General features: G+C 39.9%; 1 protein-coding gene across 3 annotated transcripts in view; it reads left to right on the top strand.

Moving 5' to 3' along the window:
- Positions 1-21186, top strand: part of SLC39A8 (solute carrier family 39 member 8) — an 81037-nt gene that overhangs the window by 8956 nt on the left and 50895 nt on the right. For all 3 annotated transcript variants that reach the window (XM_082726791.1, XM_082726789.1, XM_082726790.1), the window contains exon 3: positions 17212-17374. In XM_082726791.1, coding sequence (XP_082582917.1) covers positions 17212-17374 — 163 coding nt within the window. The remainder of the gene's footprint in view (positions 1-17211; positions 17375-21186) is intronic.

A 21186-nucleotide genomic window follows, 5' to 3' on the forward strand; every position in this document is an offset into this window, starting at 1 on the left:
GCTTAAAAATAATCCAGAGTTGCCATCGATTTATTTGGTGAGCTCCTTAGATTTCAAACTGGAGTAGAGAATACAACATAATGGTTAACAGTTTGGCCTCTGGAATCAAACAGACCTGGGCTGAAACTCTAATTCTGTCACTTATTAGCTGGGGAATCACAGGCAAGTCATTTAACTTCCTTAATCCTTAGTTTTTACACCTGTGAATTGAAAAAATGATCCTTACTCATAGGTGGTTGTTTGAACTAAAAAATAAGAAAAATAATAACATTGACTGAACAATCACTGTATTTCAGACACTTAAATATTTACTGCATTACGTGTAACAACTCAAAGATTTTTGTCATTGCCTATATTACTTCAAATATTAAATAACATGTAAGAGTACATGTAAAACACGTATGGCCTGGCTTAAATATGTGCTCAATGCATAGTTATTATAATACTATGTTACTTGGTATAGCTATACTATTTTTAACAAAATTGTCTTTTACTGGAGGCCTGAGTACCCCAGGGTCAGTCAACTTATGGAAAGCACTGCTCCAAAAAGACAGCAAGGATTAATGAAATGAAAAGTTCAATGAGAAATATGTCAGTCTAGCGCTGGTTTCAGTGTTAGTTTCCATGACAACTCTCACCTCAAGAGTCTTTTACCTTTTGCCTCTGCTTCCCTTTGATCAAACACTCCTGATAAATTCCTAAAAATGTAAACTTTAGGTGTATAGGCTAATGGGATGCTATTGGGTATTTCAGACCATGGGCATTTCCTCTCCTCCAGATTACTTCTGAGGCTACATTTAGGAGTTAGCTGTATTTTATTACTCTTGTCCAAAATTTACATCACTACTGAAATGTGAATGGTAGGGAGTCTATGTTCTATTTCCAGAAATTCATGTAATTGTGGTTTGAAGTTTAGATTTACTTTAGGATCTCTGTATGGGTTTTACAAGCTGGCAGAATCCAGGGCCCTTCATGTCTAGCTGGCCTTGTTTGTTGAAAGTCAGTAAGAGAACAGGGGCTGCTTTGGTCTCACTGGAATAAGAGAGAGATGAAAGGTAGCCCAGACTTCAGGTGAAAGGGAACAGTAGAATCCGTAGGCTAATTCTGAGTCGGGTCACAGATCGATCCTGCTTTATACACATGTGTAAGAAAACACAGTTTCTTTTGTTGAGGAATGAATGCTATTGATGCTACCAGCTGATTGAGTTTGTGTATGAAATCGTGATCCAGTTCTCTTTAGGATCAGGAACCTCAGAATTTAGGGATATTCTTTGCTTATTTCACCTACACACCGTAATGAGAAAAGCGAGACATTAGCTCTGTTCCTAATTTTGGAATGAATGCCAGTCAAGGAAGTACTCTATTTTTAATTAAATTAATTAATTAGTTAGTTATTTTAGAGAGAGGGTGAGAGGAGGGAGAGGGGCAAAGGGAGCGGGAGAGAGAGAATCTTACCTGCGGTGCTCCATCTCAGGACTCTGAGATCATGACCTGAGCTGAAATCAGGAGTTGAGTGCTTAACCAACTGGGCCACCCAGGCGCCCTCCCTCTCTTTTTTCAGTTAAGGAAATACTCTGAGTAGGACCTTCACCCTAGGAGAGGAAGCAGTTTCTGTCGTAAGGGGAATGAGGCTAATATTTTCAGAGGACTTACCTTGTTCCAGGCAGCATGCTCAGTGCTTCTTAATACATCATCCCGTTAACCCTCCTAATCTTTTTAAAAAAATTTTTTTTATTTATTTATTTTCAGCACAACAGTATCATTATTTTTCACCACACCCAGTGCTCCATGCAATCCGTGCCCTTTATAATACCCACCACCTGGTACCCCGACCCCCCCCCCCACTTCAGACCCCTTAGATTGTTTTTCAGAGTCCATAGTCTCTCATGATTCACCTCCCCTTCCAATTTACCCCAACCCCCTTCTCTCTAACTCCCCATGTCCTCCATGCTTTTTGTTATGCTCCACAAATAAGTGAAACCATATGATAATTGACTCTCTCTGCTTGACTTATTTCACTCAGCATAATCTCTTCCAGTCCCGTCCATGTTGCTACAAAAGTTGAGTATTCATCCTTTCTGATGGAGGCATAGTACTCCATAGTGTATATGGACCACATCTTCCTTATCCATTCATCCGTTGAAGGGCATCTTGGTTCTTTCCAAAGTTTGGCGACCGTGGCCATTGCTGCTATAAACATTGGGGTACAGATGGCCCTTCTTTTCACGACATCTGTATCTTTGGGGTAAATACCCAGGAGTGCAATGGCAGGGTCATAGGGGAGTTCTATTTTTAATTTCTTGAGGAATCTCCACACTGTTCTCCAAAGAGGCTGCACCAACTTGCATTCCCACCAACAGTGTAAGAGGGTTCCCTTTCTTCCACATCCTCTCCAACACATGTTGTTTCCTGTCTTTCTAATTTTGGCCATTCTAACTGGTGTAAGGTGATAATCTCAATGTAGTTTTAATTTGAATCTCCCTGATGGCTAGTGATGATGAACATTTTTTCATATGTCTGATAGCCATTTGTATGTCTTTATTGGAGAAGTGTCTGTCCATATCTTCTGCCCATTTTTTGATATGATTGTCTGTTTTGTGTGTGTTGAGTTTGAGGAGTTCATTATAGATCCTGGATATCAACCTTTTGTCTGTACTGTCATTTGCAAATATCTTCTCCCATTCCGTGGCTTGCCTCTTTGTTTTCTTGACTGTTTCCTTTGCTGTGCGGAAGCTTTTGATTCTGATGAAGTCCCAAAATTTCATCTTCGCTTTTGTTTCCTTTGCCTTTGGAGACATATCTTGAAAGAAGTTGCTGTGGCTGATATCGAAGAGATTACTGCCTATGTTCTCCTCTAGGATTCTGATGGATTCCTGTCTCACATTGAGGTCTTTTATCCATTTTGAGTTTATCTTTGTGTACGGTGTAAGAGAATGGTTGAGTTTCATTCTTCTACATATAGCTGCCCAGTTTTCCCAGCACCATTTATTGAAGAGACTGTCTTTTTTCCACTGTATATTTTTTCCTGTTTTGTCGATTATTTGACCATAGAGTTGAGGGTCCATATTTGGGCTCTCTACTCTGTTCCACTGGTCTATGTGTCTGTTTTTATGCCAGTACCATGCTGTCTTGCTGATCACAGCTTTGTAGTAAAGCTTGAAATCAGGTAACATGATGCCCCCTGTTTTATTTTTTTTTTCAACATTTCCTTAGCGATTCGGGGTCTCTTCTGATTCCATACAAATTTTAGGATTATTTACTCCAGCTCTTTGAAGAATACTGGTGGAATTTTGATTGAAATAGAATTAAAAGTATAGATTGCTCTAGGCAGTAGACACAAAAAGATGGAAGACCATTCCATGCTCTTGGATTGGAAGAGTAAACATTGTTAAAATGTCTATACTGCCTAGAGCAATCTATACTTTTAACCCTCCTAATCTTACAGGAAGGCCAGTCTTAGCTAGGTTAAATACCTCACTCGGGGCGGGGGTGGGGAGCACCTGGGTGTCTTAATGGGTTAAGCCTCTGCCTTAGGCCCAGGTCATGATCTCAGAGTCCTGGGATTGAGCCCCGCATAGGGCTCTCTGCTCATCAGGGAGCCTGCTTCTTCCCCCGTCTCTCTGCCTGCCTCTCTGCCTACTTGTGATGGCTGTCTGTCAAATAAATAAATAAAATCTTAAAACAAAACAAAACAAAACCCAAAATTCTCACTTGGAGTCATCGATCCAAGATGGCAAAGTGAGCATTCCATTGCAGGGTGACCAGACTTCAGAACTTATGCTCTTTCCACTTCTGTTCCTCAGGCTGAATGGTATCCCAAGAAGGGACTGGTTGATTTTCCGAAAACCCACCTGTCCCCTCTTGTCATCCATGTGCCTGGATGTCAGGGTAGAACTGATGGGAGAGAGCTTCTTGAAGCCACGGGGACCTGCATAATTGTTTGAAGTAGGAAGGTGTTCTCTGCTGATACTACCCTCGTTTCAGTAAAACAAGAAAAAAGTTACCGTTTTTGTTCCCCTGCTGAAGTTGTCTCTGCAGCAATCAGGGTTAGCTCTAAAACCTGATGGTAGTTCCTTCACAGCCATTTTTCAACCTTACAGTGTTATTTCCTGATTACCGGCATTTGATACTCAAAACAGTACTGTGAGAGAATGAAGACCAATCTGTTTCCCCAGAAACTAAGACACAAGTAAGTCATTTGGCAGAAGTCACCAAGGGTCCAGACTGGACAGGGAAAACAGATATTCCAAGTTTGAATGCCCATTTCTTCTCATGGTTTGGGGCAGATGCTGTGTTCGTGAAGTCCCTGTGCTGTGAATCCCCTGAATATATCATGATCCTTGTGCCTCGTTTTCTGTACATAACTGGACCGTGGAACTATTTGTAGTTCTATTACATTTCTGCACCTTTCTGTCCCTCCACAGCACATTGTGGTCAGGCTCTGTCCCTGGAGCTTTCATGAAATTAATCCTGGAGGACATTATCCAGAACCTTCTTATTGGTAAATACAATGGGCGCTTCTCCGGCCTTACCTCTCCCGATTAGTGTTGGTGGTGTGCAGCACATCTTACTGGAAACACACACCCTTTTCTTGCTGGAAACTAAGTGTGCCTTGATTTTCTTACCTCCCTGCTGCTTTTCAGTTTCAGTGTCCTTTGGTCGTCCTTTAACTACTGATGTTGCTCAGGGTACTGTCTCAAGTCCTGTTCCCTTTGATTTTGCACACTGTCTCTGCACAGCCTCCTGTCTGTCCCTCTGGCTGCAGTAGTCACTTGTGTGTAGATGCTCTCTAAGGAGAGGGTTCAGATTTCTCTCTGGAGATTTAGTCTGGCCACCCCCATTGCCCACTGATGTGCAACTCCCTCTCCTCCCCAACTCAGCAGGTCTAAACTTGTTCCAGACTGAGCTCATCAACGCTAACCTTTCTCCCGCACAACCTCCAGGTAATCCTGTTTGGCCAGTCTCAGGGATCCTCATCACCCTGTGCTTGCTTGGGTGATGAAACTGAAAACTGGATGTCGTTCTTGACACCCCTCCCCCCCTTATCGTAATTGCACCTAAGTCCTGTCACTGTAACGTCCACATATTTCTGTCTCAGTCTGTCTAAACTCCAGGATTCTCTCTTGTCTCATGGGGGTAATTTTACCTACTTGACGGGACTGTTGTGGAGATTAGGTGAGTTACTGCATCTTGTCACTCCGTCATGTGCATGGCATGCAGTAGGTGCTCAGTAAAGGCCTGCCATGGGTCTGCTGCTGCCCGTCAGTCTTGCTCCCTGCGCTCCTCATTGCCGCCAGACTTAATATCTCATACGCACATCTGATAATCGCACCATCCTCAAGTCACTTCTCATTACTCTTAAATCAAATCTAAGCACCTTTCCTGATATTTAAGGCACTGCAGTAATATTCCTACCCCCTTGTTTCTCCAACCCTATTTCTCCTTGTCCCTTTCCATCTCAGCTTAGATATTGTTTTCTCCTGGAGGCCTCTGACAATCCCATACATTTAGGGTGGCTTAATTAACCTTTTTAAACATTAAGGGATCCTACCCCAGCCCTTATCAGCCCATCCTGTAGTTACCTATATTTCTATCCAAACCCTGCAACAGTCTGAAACATCTTAGGTGCATTTCATTCACTTTTTGTGTTTCTGTAACTAGCATAGTATCTGGCATTTAGTAGGTGTTCAGGAAATATTTGTTGAATGAATGAAAACTTCCACCTTTTAACACTAAATTTTATACTGACGTACTAACATAACTTTAAATCAGCCTAGATGTCTCACTTAATTCAAAATAAACCAGAAATTCCTTCATTTGTTGAAAATTCTTAAAATAGTATAAAGGAAATAGTATGTTAAACTAAAACCTGTGTATTATCAAAGTAGAAGGATGTAATAGTTTTTATCTCTTCTAATTTGTGAATTTTGTCAGTTTTTTTTTTTTTTTTTTTTTTTGCTCACTTAGCCGTGGGTTTTCTCCATAGCTTATAGTTATAATTTCTAGGGCAGTTGGAAATGTTGGTGACAGTGTAGCGTATCTGTAGTATCAAGGCAACACCAGGTTCCTTCTGGGAAAGTTTCCTGGTATGAGTAGAGAAACTTGTGTCTTGAAAATTTGGCTCTTCAGAGGTAAATGACTGGTAAATGACTCTCAGGTTATCCAGTTGTCTTTCTCAGAATTATACTCAGGTACTGTGTGCTAATTTCTGATTTCTTTTTCATCCATCCTTCCTTTCCTTAATCTGGCAAATTAATGATTATGATAAGTTGAGCATCTTACATGTCCCAAGCCTCAGTAGGGTTGAGAAAGATAGAAAAGGAACACATCCATCCTTTCTAGATCTTCATGTGATCTTATTAAAGAGATACCCATTTTCATGAACAGATGATAATACACAGTGAATTCCCAAAACACCATGGGCGTAGCAGTCTGGTGAGCATAGCCCTATTAGGCAGAGGAGGTGAGGGCCAAATGTTAGCACAGATAGGAGTTGGATTCTTCAATAGGAGATACATCAGCATTCTAAGTGGGGTGGGGGTGCAGGGCCTACAAAGTCACAGTGAAGGTATATTATAAGACTTAGTAAAACTTTTTATTAGAATAGAGGGTTCAGATATGCTTTTCAGGTTGGTAGAGGGACAAAGGAAGATTGGAGGTAGATAATTGAAGTTCTTCAGTGTTGGGATTTTAGACTCTTGGCAGAAGAGAAGTTTCTTGTTTTTGTGTGGGGAGCCAGTCTGAGTAGAAGAGTGACAAAAACATCAGCAGAAACCATCTTATGGGAATATAGGATGAACAGGGTGAAAGATACAGTAGGTAAGATCTACCAGAAGCTCCCAACTGGTCAGTTAAGTGGTATATAGGAACCTCTGTGTCATTCTTACGTGCAGACAAAAGTTTGTGCCCCTTTGTACTCTTAATAAATATTGAGAACACCAAAGACCTTTAGTAAATGTGGTTAATATCTATTGATATTTACCATTATAAAATTTAATGTCAAGGAAAATTTTAAATATTTAACATATTTAAAATAACATTAATAAGTCCATACCATGTTAACATTTTTGATGAAAACACAACTGTTTTTTCCATGATCAAAAATTAATAAGAAGAATGGTGTTGTTTTACATTTTTGCAAATCTCTTTACTGTCGGGGCTTAGTCAAAGACAGCTGTGTCCTCATATATGCTGCAGCCTTCAATCTGTTGGGATGTATATCACATAGCCTCCGGAATGTCCATTGTTCACGCATAAAAGAATGAAAGTGAAAAAGGAAAATGCAGTTTTAGTAATATTATAAAAGTAGGTTTAACTTTATATGTTCTCTGGAAGGGTTTTCGTAACCCCTAGGGCTCCCTGGAGCATGCTTTGAGAACCACTGTGCTAAAGAACTGTCATAAAATTGGGGCTGTGATGGATGGATAAGGTCATTCCTTGTATGCAGTGGTGAGATGACTTTGAAGGATGAGCTCTCACCCTTGGTGGCATTTGCCCCAGCCCTGCCTGGAGAACAGTCCTACCTTCTACACCTCAATCCTGGAGGGACTGAGTGGAGGCCCTGGGTGAGCAGGAAGGCTCAAAGACCTTTTGAGCCTGGCAGCAAATACAAGAAGATCATCCTACAGGTGATGGAAACTAGGGTAGCTTCTGTCATCTGGAGACCGGTCAGGGTCAGAAAGTTAAGAGTCCAGACTGAGTGTCTGTGCTTTGATACCATGCCAGGCTCTTAGGGGTGAGAGGGCCTTAAGAAACTGAATGTGGATGGGACAGGATTGAGAAATATGTCAATAGCTACAGTAAAATCAGAAAACTTTGTAAACCTCTTTTAAAAAGTGTATCATAGATTCTAAAATTCCTTTTGCTTTAGTAGAAAAAGAAAAAAAATTCCAACTTGTCTTAATTGTGTTCGGAGGAACCTAGAAGAAGAGACTTAAGAAACTTCCCATGATTTAACTTTATTTTTCTAATTAAGATAGGAATACATATATGTTGTCTAAAACTTTGGCAAATATCGAGAAACAGAAAAGAAAAATAAAAATCACCCATAATTTCATTACCCCAAGGTAAAACACTGTTAAGATTTTGAAGCATACATCTCCAGGTTTTCTCTAACCCTGTTCATAGCAATGATGTCACTCTATGCATATTATTTCATGATACTCTTATTTCCTTGTTTCATAAAACAAGGTGTCTTTCTTCAAATAGCATATGTAGGAAAGGCCCTTTTTCTCTCCTCTTAAGGAATAGTTTGGAGAGTGAAATGTGAACATGTGCACGTATGTGCATGTGTGTGCTTGCATCTTTGTGTGTCTATGTGTATTCTGGGTGGGACTTCCTGAGCACTCTAGTGGCATAAGTAAGAAACATAAGAAAAACTTGAGGGAAAAATGAAAAAAAAAATTAGGAAAAGAGAGTCGGGAATCACTTGATTAGCCATTTCTATAAAACTAGGGATCACTTACCTGGAATGTTTTTTGCTCAAACCTTTGAAAAGTCTGTCTTATCTTGGTAAAATAGTATTGAGAAAACTTTGGAAAGGAAAGTAAGAGGGAAAAGTTCAAGAGAATGTTGGTAAGTGTGACTCAGTGCATTTTTATGTTGAGCAATATCAAGGAGGTTCAGAAGTGGTATGTACTCACGTTCCTTGTGACTAAGGTTTGGTCGTTCCGTTATTGCATCAGTAACAAATCTGGAAGTGGTGTTCTCAGTCACTCTTACTTCGAACACTCCTGGTGCCAGTGTGATTCTGGGCTGCCACTGCTTGTGACCTTGTGCAGTCACCCCAGAAAGGATAAGTACATGGGACTGTTCACTTGTTTCAGGGACAGAAATGTACCTCCCCCCATTGTTAAACTCAAATTCCTCTTTAAACATTTAAGTATTTGAGTTGTTCTTCTGGGAACCTTGGCTAGTTGCCATATATGAAACACTCTTATATATATGTCACTTTCTGCATTTGCTTACTTTCCTGTAATTTCATTTAGGTTACGACTGTGAACTTGAAATGTTTTTGCAATTGGCTTTTAAAAATACCGTGAAGATGAGTGAGGAGTTCATTCATACATTTAGGCATTCATTTATTCAACAAGTATTTACTGAGCCCTACTGTGTGCCAGGCACACAATATTATATTATTAGTATTAGGATTCATGAATACTGGGGTAAATATGATCTCAAGGATTCTAGAGGCTCTTGCCCATTACATACTTATTTTGGATCTTAATCTTTTCCTCCTCTTCATATGTTCTGACAACCTATGTCAGTCATACTGGTGTCATAGTCCAGTGTGGTTATGTGATGGTAGCTTGGGTGGATAAATTAACCTGTTGACTTCTCTGCCTGAGTTACAAAAACACTGACTCTAAAACAGTGACGGGGAAGTGAAGCATTCAGAATGGCACATGTGGAGGTACTCTAGGTTTGACAGTCCTGTTGCAGGAAAACTTCATGGCGGTGTCAGCGGCCAGGCATCGGTGGCAGAGAGGACTATGCCAGTTCCACACACTGCTGCGCTGGTGTGGTCATTGTGCCCAGCGTTCCTGTTTGGGTGGTGGGTAGGAGGGGTCTTTGAAGGGCAAGGAATCAAAACCATTATGCATTTCCTTCTTAATTCTCACCACGGTGAGAAAACCTGGCTAATGTTTGAGTGTTTTGAAGCTCTGTCTTTGGGTATAATGCTAAATATGATGTAAGAGTAATTTAACTCTATCACTCAAGTCAATTTAGGGGCAACAGATATACTCCTCACCCCGGTCTAAGTGGTCCTTTTATTATCTGTGTTCTTATCCATGTTCAATCAACAAAACATAATAAGGGTATAGCCCCAAGAGTAGGGGCTTAGAAGTTAGAAAACACACAAAAAAGACATTGGTCTGAATTCTGTTGTTAACAGTTACAGGTTATTTCATCTTGGACAGCTTACTTTTCTAAGATATTGATTTCTTCATCCCAGATTTCTCCTTAAATCTACTTTAGTAATTGATGTGGGGATTAGAGGAATATAGCTTTTCTGTGCTTCTCAGTACTCGTGTAATAACTATTGTCTACAAAATTCATTTGTCAACTGATCACATACTTACTTGCATTACTGATTTCTGCCTAATGTAAGTTTTTGTGGTTCCTGTCTTATCTCTCCAGCCAGCAGAAGCACTGAACGAATATTTTGGACTCAGCACACGTATCTCGTTCTTCCGGATGCCTTCCCAGACCTCTTCCCTCACAATAGCTTGCACCTATCTTTATTATTCTCCTTCTTACATTGTTCTATAGCTATAAATTTGTATGTATATGTTTTGTCTTCTGAATGGTGAGCTTACTAGAAGATGGAGCCGTGTCTTATTCTCAGCACCTTTCAGAACACCTGGCCCAGAGAAGACGTCATCCATGTGTGTTTGGTGAATGAATACAGGAATGGCAGTGAGGGAGGAGCGGGATTAGTTTTGATGGGAGTAGCGCCGATGAAGATTTTCGTAGGAGTCTTACTGAAACTCTTACCTGTTCAAAGAACAGCATATGAGTCATTCACTTGGGGTCTGGGGAAGGAGGAGTTGTTTGGCTTTCATCTCGGCTCCATACACGGCAAGTTTCAGAAGGTAGCTAGAGTTCTTGCTATAAAACAACAGGTGTGCCGAGCAAGGCAAGGTAGAAGAGTCACTAAAAGAGAAGGGTTAGACAGGGCTCTTTCGGATTTGGATTCTTTAAAAAAAAATTATTTATTTGACAGAGCGAGAGAGAGACATCACAAGTTGGCAAAGAGGCAGGCAGAGAGAGTAGGAGGAAGCAGGCTCCCTGCTGAGCAGAGATCTGCGTGCGGGGCTCAATCCCAGATCCTGAGATCATGACCTGAGCCAAATGAAGAGGCTTAACCCACTGAGCCACCCAGGCACACCCTTAGACCGGGGTGAGGAGTATATCTGTTGCCCCTAAATTGACTTGAGTGATAGAGTTAAATTACTCTTACATCATATTTAGCATTATACCCAAAGACAGAACTTCAAAACACTCAAACATTAGCCAGGTTTTCTCACCGTGGTGAGAATTAAGATTTGGATTCTTAATTCCAGTTTTACTCCTGGCTTCTCTGGGGCCTGGTAATGAAACTTAAATTTTGTGTGGCTCAGTTACTTGACATCCTAAATAAAAGACTGGACTAGGTGTTTCATTCTAATTTTGAGTGTCCCTGAGTTTAAGTACATTACAGGGTGCTCTCTCTTCCTACATTGACCCTTGTAAGAGAGACCACAACCATACCTAGCAGGGTCCTTACTGGGTTCGTGAATTGCTCAGCTTCCGCAGAAGTACAATTCATGGAAAAACAATCTGAAACCATCTTTGGGGTGACTTTTGAATGGGATGATATTTCACTTCTGGTGTGGTGTGAAGGCTTTGGCACGATGGGTGTGGGATCGGGTGGTCAGAGTGTTCTGTATTATTTAATCTGTGCCATTTAACTAGAGAAAATGGTCTATGTGTTGAGAATAAGAAGACTGGAGAAGATTTAAAGAATGGAAAAGCTTATCTTTTTGCTTTCCCTGTAGGTTCTGGATGTAGCATTCATTTCCTAGCTTTGAAAATGTCTTTTGAATGATTACTTTATGTATCAATCAGGACTCTTTCATTTGTAGGTTAAAAAACTTCTTCGTATGAATTAGCTTAAATCACAAAGGCCATTCACTGTCTCAGATGCCTGAAGAGTCTAGCTTCAGGCACAGGTATATCTAGGAGATTAACAGTGGTGTTGGAAACCTGTCTCTGTGCATTAGTTCGCCTTCTTTCACATGCTATTAAAATGGCCTGAGGAAATCCCAGACTCACAGCAATACTAGTCCAAAAAGATTTTTTCCAGTAGCTCTACCAGACAACAGACATGTTCCCTGGTCAGCCCCAAATACATCACGTGGAAGGAAGCTCCCATGGCATGAAGGTGGTCTGTTACTGGAGGATGAGGATCTCAGGCAGGCAAAACCAATAGGCATTCACTACATGTTACTGGCCTAGATGACTTCTGTTTGGTGCTTATATTGCTCTTTCTTATTCTCTGGCTCTTTCTGCTGCTTTTGCCCAAATGAAGTTATATGTTCCTAAAGCTTTTCTCTGCCTTCTGTGCTCTGTGTCCTGATGATATCCTTTCCTCCCACTCATCTCTTATCTCCTCACAGAAGACAGCCACATCCTTATCTATGGCCTCTACTTTTCTCAGAAAAAACTCCCTTGCCATTTTCATCTGGTATCCCACAGGCATTGTTACTTAAAATGTCTAAAACCAAAGTGGCCATCAACCTCCCAAATGTGTCTCTTTTCTGAAGGTCCCCCAGTCACCCCTGTGGCAATATCCTCTGTCTACCTTCTGGGAGGTCTAACCTCAAAGTTGTTTCCTCATTTCTCTTTTATAGAAACTTTCCTAGTTTTTTATAATTATCTTTCATGAATTTAACACTTTTTCTCTGGTTTTATGGATATGGGTGTGAGATTTATTTCTGCCACAATTATTAGGTTTCTTGATGGAGAATCTTAGGACTTACTACCTTTGTGCAATTTCTTTCTTAGTTGTCATCCTTCAGCTTCCCCCACCTTCCCCTCCTCCCATCAATATTATACCCAGACTTTTATGATTCCAGAAATATTTTTTGAATGAAGAAAAGCATTTATGCAATGCATAGTACAATTACATGCTTATGATACTTATAGCATAGTACAACAGTAGTATAAGTGATAAAGACAGATTTTATTCAAGAACTGCTGCAGTAGAGGAGAAGGGACCTCAGTGTAGGACTGGGCTCAGTTCCAAATACATCATGGACAAGTGGGGATTTATAGCTACGGGGCAGGTGGGGGTCATTGAATGGAAAATTACTATGGGGAAGCATCATGGGTGGGTGGGAGGGATTTGGGTTGAGCAGACTTAATAGGATTCTTGCTGAAGGCAGGCCGGGGTGATCAGATATGAAAGATGGAGGATTCTCTGTAAAATAACTTAGCAGGATTCTTGCTAAAACCAGACAATGCAGGCCCTATAAGGATGGATGCAAGACTAAGGCTTCATGGGCTTAGAGGAACCTGACCAAATTTAGTCAAGTTCAGTGCCTTTATCATTATCCACACTGTGTAATTTTTCTTTCTTTCCTTTTTTTTTTTTTTTAAAGATTTTATTTATTTATTTGACACAGAGATAGCACAAGTATGCAGAGCAGCAGGGAGTGGAAGAGGGAGAAGCAGACTCTTCACTGAGCAGGGAATCCAATGCAGGCTCTATCCCAGAATTCTGGGGTCATGACCTGAGCCTAAGGCAGTTGCTTCACCAACTGAGCCACTCAGGCTTCCCACGCTGGGTAATTTCAAATCTTGCCTGACTCTTTGGCATTTATCACAAGCAGATTTTTAACGCTACAGAATGTTGGATGAGGAAGTGGCCCTTATCATTCAACCCTGCCCCTCCCCTCCCTGTATTAGCATTTCCACAAAGTAATGTCGGGGAAAGACGCAAAAAAAGCAAAACAAAACAAAAATTTCTGGCTAGTCATAATTGGTAAGGAAAAGGGAGTAGGAGAAGTAGAAGAAGTGCATGGAACTCCTTGGTTAAATGATTTCAAATATAATCTGAGATCACGTGTATGATACGAATCTCAACCCCCTTACCTCTACTCATTCCTTACTTGGGCACTTCTATAGAAGACCCATTTGAGATTTAAGATCACCTTAATGTGGCAAGAGACTCAAGGAGTTTAAGTCAGACACTGAGAAAATATCTCCAAATTAGACGTCAGCCCACTGAATATTAGGGTGTTGGCTTGCTGGAGTTTGCCTCTAGGAGCAAAAAGCTCAAAGGACCGCAGCAAACAGCAGGGTGGTACTCTTGAGAATAGGGGTGTTGTAAAAACAAATGGATGGAAAGAAAAAAGCTCAGTCCATAAATGTAAAGCACATGGTAAAAAAGCTCAGGGGGTTTTATGAAGACATACTATTCAGGCTCATCATCCTCCCCTTGTGGCTCCTGCTGGTTTCATAATTTATTCCTTGTTTGTTTTGGAGCCGAAGGGGTGTGTTTGACAGGATGTTTGACCTTCCTCAACGGTTCCACCGGTTTTGTTGTCACCTCAGTGTTCAGGCACTGGGCTTTCATCCTGTTTGTCCTTGCCCTGGGAAACACCACCCTTTCTTAGACAACTGCTCTCTTTGTTGCCGGTTCAACTTTGTTACATCAAAGCATTATGGAAATTGAGATTGTAAAGCTAACTAGGCAGCTGCGTCAAGCTATAGGCATCCTACTTGCTGGCTGATAGCAAAAGATTTTAAATAAATCAGGCCTGCCATCAACTGAGTTTTGCCACACTGCTAGGATTCTGTGAATATTCTCTCCTCATTCTAAGCAAGGCGTAGAGGGTTTTTTTTTTTGTTTTTGTTTTTAGTTTTAGTTATAGTTTTAGTTTTTGTTTTTTTTGTTTCTCTTTAAATTCCAGCAGTTTCATGTGTGTGATTTAGTGATTTGGCACTTCCGGGTAGTACCGGGTGCCCATCCCGACAAGTGCACTCCTTAACCCCCATCCGCTATTTCCCCCATCCATCCACCCACCTCCTCTCTGGTAGCCATCAGTTTCTTGGTTCTCCATAGTTAAGAATATCTTTCTCAGTTAGGCGAGGCCTAGAGTTTTGTCATGTCTCCGCCTCCTTGTTCTTTCTGGAGATGGAGCAGTTGCCAGTGTCCAGGTGTTATTATCCATGACAACCTGTCCAGCCAAAATTTCTACATAGATGCTGCACAGATCTTCAAGACTCCAATAAGCTATTTTCCAGTACTGATTGTATGTTCCTTTGGCTACACGATTTTTACCCCCAGCTGTATGGAGGAGAGTGTCTTTAATGATGTGTGATGCACAATTAAAACATTTTTGAGGGCAGTGATTTTCAAACTCTTCACTGCCATTTATAGTAAAAAAATGAATTTTACATTGTGATCCAGGAGTTGTGTGCTTGCTGTCTAACTGGAGCAAGTCTCACTACGTAACACTTACTCTTGTGAGGTGTGGCGGTGCTAGTTTCTATTATATTTTTAGCCCCTTAAAAATGCTGACTGTGACGTGATAAGTGGATTTCTTGACCCACTAATGAGTCACCTTCTGAATTTGAAAAGAACTGCTTAAAACAGTTTCAAGTTTTAGGAAGTCTTAGTATGATAATTCTGAGAAGACTTTGGAAATTATCTATGGGCAGCTTCCCATTTTCATCCTAGTTTAGAGTTGGAGGAACTTTAAGTCCAAGTAGGTTGGACTTCCTTGTAGGGGAACAGTACCATTTGATGTTTATGCTACTATACCCATTTATTCCTGGAATCATGCTGTGGGCAGTTTGACCACATGGACTCTAATGTTTGAGTCTAGCCATTATGCTCCTGGGCGGCTTCATCGTGACAAAGAAATGTTTCCCACTTTCCCACTTTCCTTCCTCCAGTTGAGCTATTTTCTCCTTCCATTAGCTTATCATCCCCCTAGTTGGCCAAGGACAACGGGAAGACTGTTAACAGAGCATTCAGAGTGGTGTCCCCTCCTCTACAGATGACACACATCTATCCTTGTCATAAATCCAAACACATTGTCATGGCTTGGACAAGAAATAGCTTTAGACACATACTTGGGCATTAAAAAAACAGAGAGATGTCGAAATGTGCACTTTAAGGCATTTGCAATTCTATTTCGACATCTGCACACATCTTGGTGTATTGGATGTTTTTTTCATCTTAGTAATCAGTAGTAAGTGATCTCTTTTTACGCGCATCTTACATGTTTAGTTTCATTGTTTCTGTTGTGAAGGGAATCGCAGAGCTTCATGGTCAAACAGTTAACACCAACTTTCGCGTTCTCAAATGCCATGCATAGAGTGTCAGTCAGCTCTTGCTGCCATAACAGAATATTATCAACTGGATAGCTTAAACGATGGAAATTAGTGTTCTCACGGTTTTGGATGCAGGAAGTCCAAATCGAGGGCTCAAAAGGGTCAATGTCTTTCTGGTAAAAGGTCTGTCTTTGGATTGCAAATGGCTGACTTCTAACTGTCTGCCATGGTGGAGAGAAAGGTCAGGCAAGCTCTTTGGTGTCTTTTCTAATAAGACCACTAATCTAGTTGGACTAGGACACCACTCTCATTACCTCATCTAACCCTAATTATTTCCCAAAGGCCCCAACTTTAAGTATCATTATATTAAGAGTTAGTGCTTCAATATATGAATTTTGGGGGAGAACACAGTCCAGTCTGTAGCACAAAGCCAAGTCAGATCTTAGTGGGGTTTAAATATTGGCTGAAGCATGCAAAGAACTTTTCTGAATTGTACTCATTAAAGATAGAATCTCTTCTGTTTGAGTGAATGGATATTTTTCACAGTCTGTAACTCTTAAAATGATTATTAACCACTGTAACACATTTAATTTCTTTTATATTCTCATAATGTAAGTGTATGGATGATATGTTGTTCATAGTTAAAATATGCCCAAGAATAAAATGATACCTTTAAAAAGTGATTTTCATAAAATTTTTGGCCTAAAAATTTTATTAATTGTTAATGAATTTCTAAGCAGCCTAGTACTATTTTCAAAACCTTGTATAAGGAGAAAAGCTACCCACTGTCATTGAGAACAATACATATTTTAGCAAGTAACTGTATGTGCTAAAGACATACTTTTTTAAAAAGTATTTTAAGTTGGAATTGTTGCTGTCTAGAAGCATGGATGAATTCTTAATTAAGAAGGTATAAGGGAGCCAGGTGTTTGTCTACAAGAAATGTTGCAGAGAGTTACTCCAGTAGACTACACAAAAGATCCAGTCCAAAGACAGAGAGGAGAGATTGAGAATATAGAATCTTCTTTAAAGCTTTTGATTTGAAAGCTATTGGTCAACTTTTAATGTTTTTAAAGTGCTTGGGAACTTTCAACCCAGTTCTTACCTTTTTGGGAGCCATAGGTAGACTATTGGTCAAGAAGGACCTTTTGTTTTTTGGGTTTTTTCTTTCTTTCTTTTCTTTTCTTTTTTTTTTTTTTTTTTTTTTTTTTGTATTTTTTCTTGTTTCTAGGTTTATAGAAGTAAGGACTGTTTTAAAATTTTAGGGTATAGAGTTAGTGCTGTGGGTCTAAATAAAATATTCTCTGTCTCTTTAAAGTTTGTTTGCTGACATGCTTTTACTATGTTAACACATACATGTTTACTTTGTTTATCCTGTTTCAGTGTCTGTCAGCTGAAGAGATCTTTTCCCTTCATGGCTTTTCAAACGCTACTCAGATAAGCAGCTCTAACTTCTCTGTCATCTGTCCAGCAGTCTTACAGCAATTGAACTTTCATCCTTGTGAGGATCGGCCCAAACACAAAACCAAACCAAATATTTCAGAAGGTATGTTGGAAGTTTTTTCTCCTGTTTGTCTGAGAAGTCTATAGGCTGGTCTGAAATTGAATTAACTTCTTTCTTTGCTTTATTGCTTTTAATTAATCTGCGTGAAGGTCCTTGGTAAAATACTTATATTCTGAAAGTATTTAGAGTAAGAATAATTAGAACTCGTTTAAACTTCATGAACTGGGCTCTTCTATTTGTGGAGTCAAAATTATACTTGGTACTGCTTAAAAATTTTGTAAAATGCAATATTTGACTTTATTTTATTATTTATTTACCTATTTATTTATTTACTTATTTATATTTAGAGAGAGAGAGAGAGAGTGCATGGGATGGGGAAGGGACTGGAGGGGAGGGAGAGAGAATCTTAAGCAGGCTCCATGCTCAGCCCAGAGACGATGTGGGGCTTGATCTCACAATGCTGAACCAAAGTCAAGAGTCAGACACTTAACTGACTGAGCCACCCACATGCCCCTCAATTCCTGATTTTAAATAAAACATGCTTTATAGTGCTCATGTTTAATTGACATTAACTATTTGGCTCATAACTGATCAATTCCCATTACCTGTGCTTATCATATTATTTAAAAGCTTCTCAATTTATCTGTAATTTTCAGTAAAGGGATAGGGAATAGCATGGTTCTAGATTAAATATTAAGGTACTGAGTTATTACTGCTTTAATTTTTGTAAATGAAAGAAAAAGCCAGTGACTATTTTAGGTGCCTCTTACAGTGTTGGGATAGATGTATTTCAAAGGAATAACCTGCTGCAAAGAAATTTTAAAACATAAGAAAACAAGTGTGTGCTTACTATATGGTTGACACACTTAAACACGTAGAAGAATTCTTTTTTTTTTTTTAAGAATTCTTTTGCAGGGGCGCCTGGGTGGCTCAGTGGGTTAAAGCCTTTGCCTTTGGCTCAGGTCATGAGCGCACGGTCCTAGAATCGAGCCCCGCATTGGGCTCTGTGCTCGGCAGGGAGCCTGCTTCCCTTCCTCTCTCTCTGCCTGCCTCTCTACCTACTTGTGGTTCTCTGTCAAATAAATAAATAAAACCTTAAAAATAAAAGAACTCTTTCGCAAATGAAATAAATCATTTATTTGCCATCTATGTGCAGTTTCTTGGTGTCCTCAAATTGTTAACCTGACCCACATGGGCATTTTAGTTCTCATTTTTCTGTACATTATTCATTCAGTAGGTGTTTATTGAATGACATGCCAAGCACTGTTCTGGGCATTGGGGATTCAGTAGTCAACAAGAAAAATTCCCTGCCCTTTTAGGACTTAGAGTATAATGGAGAAGAAAAATAATAAATGTTTATAAAACAACCAACTAAATAATATAATTTCAGGGTGATAACTGCTAAAATAAAGTAGGCAAGGAATAGAAGGAAATAGCGGGCAAATGTGGTTTTTGACAGGAGGCCTTTCTGATGAGATTTTTTTCGAGCAGAGTCCTGACTGAGGGGAGGGAGAGGACCAAGGCGAGATCTTCTCTGGGAAAAGAACATTCTTGGTCAAGGGAATGGTCAGCATAAGTTTGGGAATGAGCTTTGTGTCTTTAAGGAATAGCTAGAAAGTGTGTGCATCTGGAACATGGTAAGCAGGAGGGAGAATAGAAGGAAATGATTTCTGGGGCCTAGTAGGGTACAGTAAGTTGACTGGACTTCGTTCTGAATGTGGTATGAAGACACTGTAGGGTTCTAAATGGGGGAATCACATGATTTTGTTTGGATTTGTAAGAGATGATTCTACCTGCAGTTTGAAGAATTGATTATAGTAGGGTAAGAGGAGAAACAAGGAAATTAGTCAGGAGGCAATTCCCAGGGGTTGGTGCTCAGATGATGGGACTTCGACTAAGGTGGGTGAGGGAAAGAGAGAAGTGATCGGATCCAGGATGGATTTTGGAAACTGTGCTAGAACGGTTTGCCTCTAACTGAATGTGGAGGTTGGGAAGAATGAATCTAGGTTTGAGCCACTGAAACTGGAGAGATGGTTGTGCTGTTTCACAGGATGGAGAAGACTGGAAGAAGTTTCCTCTGGGGGAAGCAAGGGGTGAGGATCAGGTGTAATTTTTCACACGGTCAGTTTGAGACATTGACATAGACCCACAAAGAGGGATGTTCAGTAGGTAGTGACATGCATGTATTTAGTGCCCAGAGCACGGGTCAAGGCTAGAGATTGGTGGCCTTAGTGATGGCCTGTGAAGCCACTGGTCTGAGTGAGCACATCTGACCTGAGTATAAAGGACTATAAAAGAGAGAAATGGTGGAGAAGAAAAGGGACACCTCAACAAAGGAAGTTCTTAGTCTACTGACTTTTGGATTCCTTTGTGTATATATGAATACTTTGATCTCTCTCTTACAACAATGATGAAAATACTGATAATAGCCAACTTATGTAGTACTCACTACATGGTGGATACTGTTCCAGATACTTGACCTATGTTAACTCATTTTACCGTCATACAGCTCTATGGTGTAGGAACTGCTGTCTGCATTTTACGACCAAGGAAACTTAAGTCCAGAGAGTTCCAGGTCGTTTGCTCAAGAATATACAACTTGTACATGATATAGTCTGATTCAAAACCGAAGCTGTCTCAGCTTTAGGATCCACATCCTCTTTTGTAGTTTATTTACAAACGTGAAGAACAGAAAGCCCCAGACATACTTTATTAATAGAGTTAGCGATTTTATGACTAACAATAATTTCACAACTAATTGTTTAAGAAAATATTTTTCTAGATTACAACTAAATAGGAATATGTTTGTATCTCTACAAGTTTGTTTAATATGATTTGCATTTTATATTTAAAAGTAAATTCAGAAAATGTTTTACGTATCAATATTTAATAGTGTATAACATATGAAAAGCATAGGTTCTGAAGCCAGCCTACCTGGGCCCAAATCCCAGCTCTATAATTTTCCAGCTATATTGGGCACATGACTATGTCTTTATACCTCTGCTTTCTTATCTGAAACAGTATCTTTATCATAAGGTTACTATAACGATTAATAACTTAATATTTGTAAAGTGTGTAGAATATAGTATAGCATGTAATTAGGCCTTATATACACGTCTGTTAAATAAAATATATCTACCATGTACATAATTATGGACGTAGGAGATGAAGCTTCAGAAAAAGCAAGTCCTCTACTCCGTGCAGCTAAGTGACTGACACTCACAAATGTTTTTAACTTTAATTCCAGGTTTCCTTTAACTTAGGAATCAGGAGGGTAGGATCAGAGAATTAGGAAGCAGGAAGTGAGAGCACTCCATGGTCAACACTTCAAAGTCATAAAATGGAAAATCAATAGTTCTAAGTTACAAGATTAGACAGGCACCAAATATTTGGACAGAGACCCAATAAGGACAGAAATTCCTCTTAGGGTACACATTATCTTAGGAACTGAAATGGGGCTGGAGTGGGTGGGACAGGTTAGGAGAAGAGACAGAAAAATTTCTGGAGAATTAGAGAACCTGGTGAAGTACTCACCATTACTAATCTAAGATGTTTAATTTGACACTACATTGCCTTTATTTGGTGTACGCTTTTGTTTTATTTTAAAATGTGCAGTTGTGTGCAGCTGTGTTGAGTAATTTATTCAATATCTCTGTGCCTCAGTTGTCTTCATCTGTCAAATGGAGATAATTATAGTACGTTCCTCCTAGAATCGTTGGGGGTATTAAATGAGTTAAGATATGAAAATATCTGGAATAGTGCCTGGCACAGAGACGGAACACTATGTCTTCCCTCCTCTTAGACATGTGTTCATAGGTTCACTCCATTTCCTGTTCCCTATGTAAGCCTCTTCT

Source organism: Mustela nivalis (genome assembly GCF_964662115.1).
Source record: "Mustela nivalis genome assembly, chromosome: 4".
NCBI lineage: Eukaryota > Metazoa > Chordata > Mammalia > Carnivora > Mustelidae > Mustela > Mustela nivalis.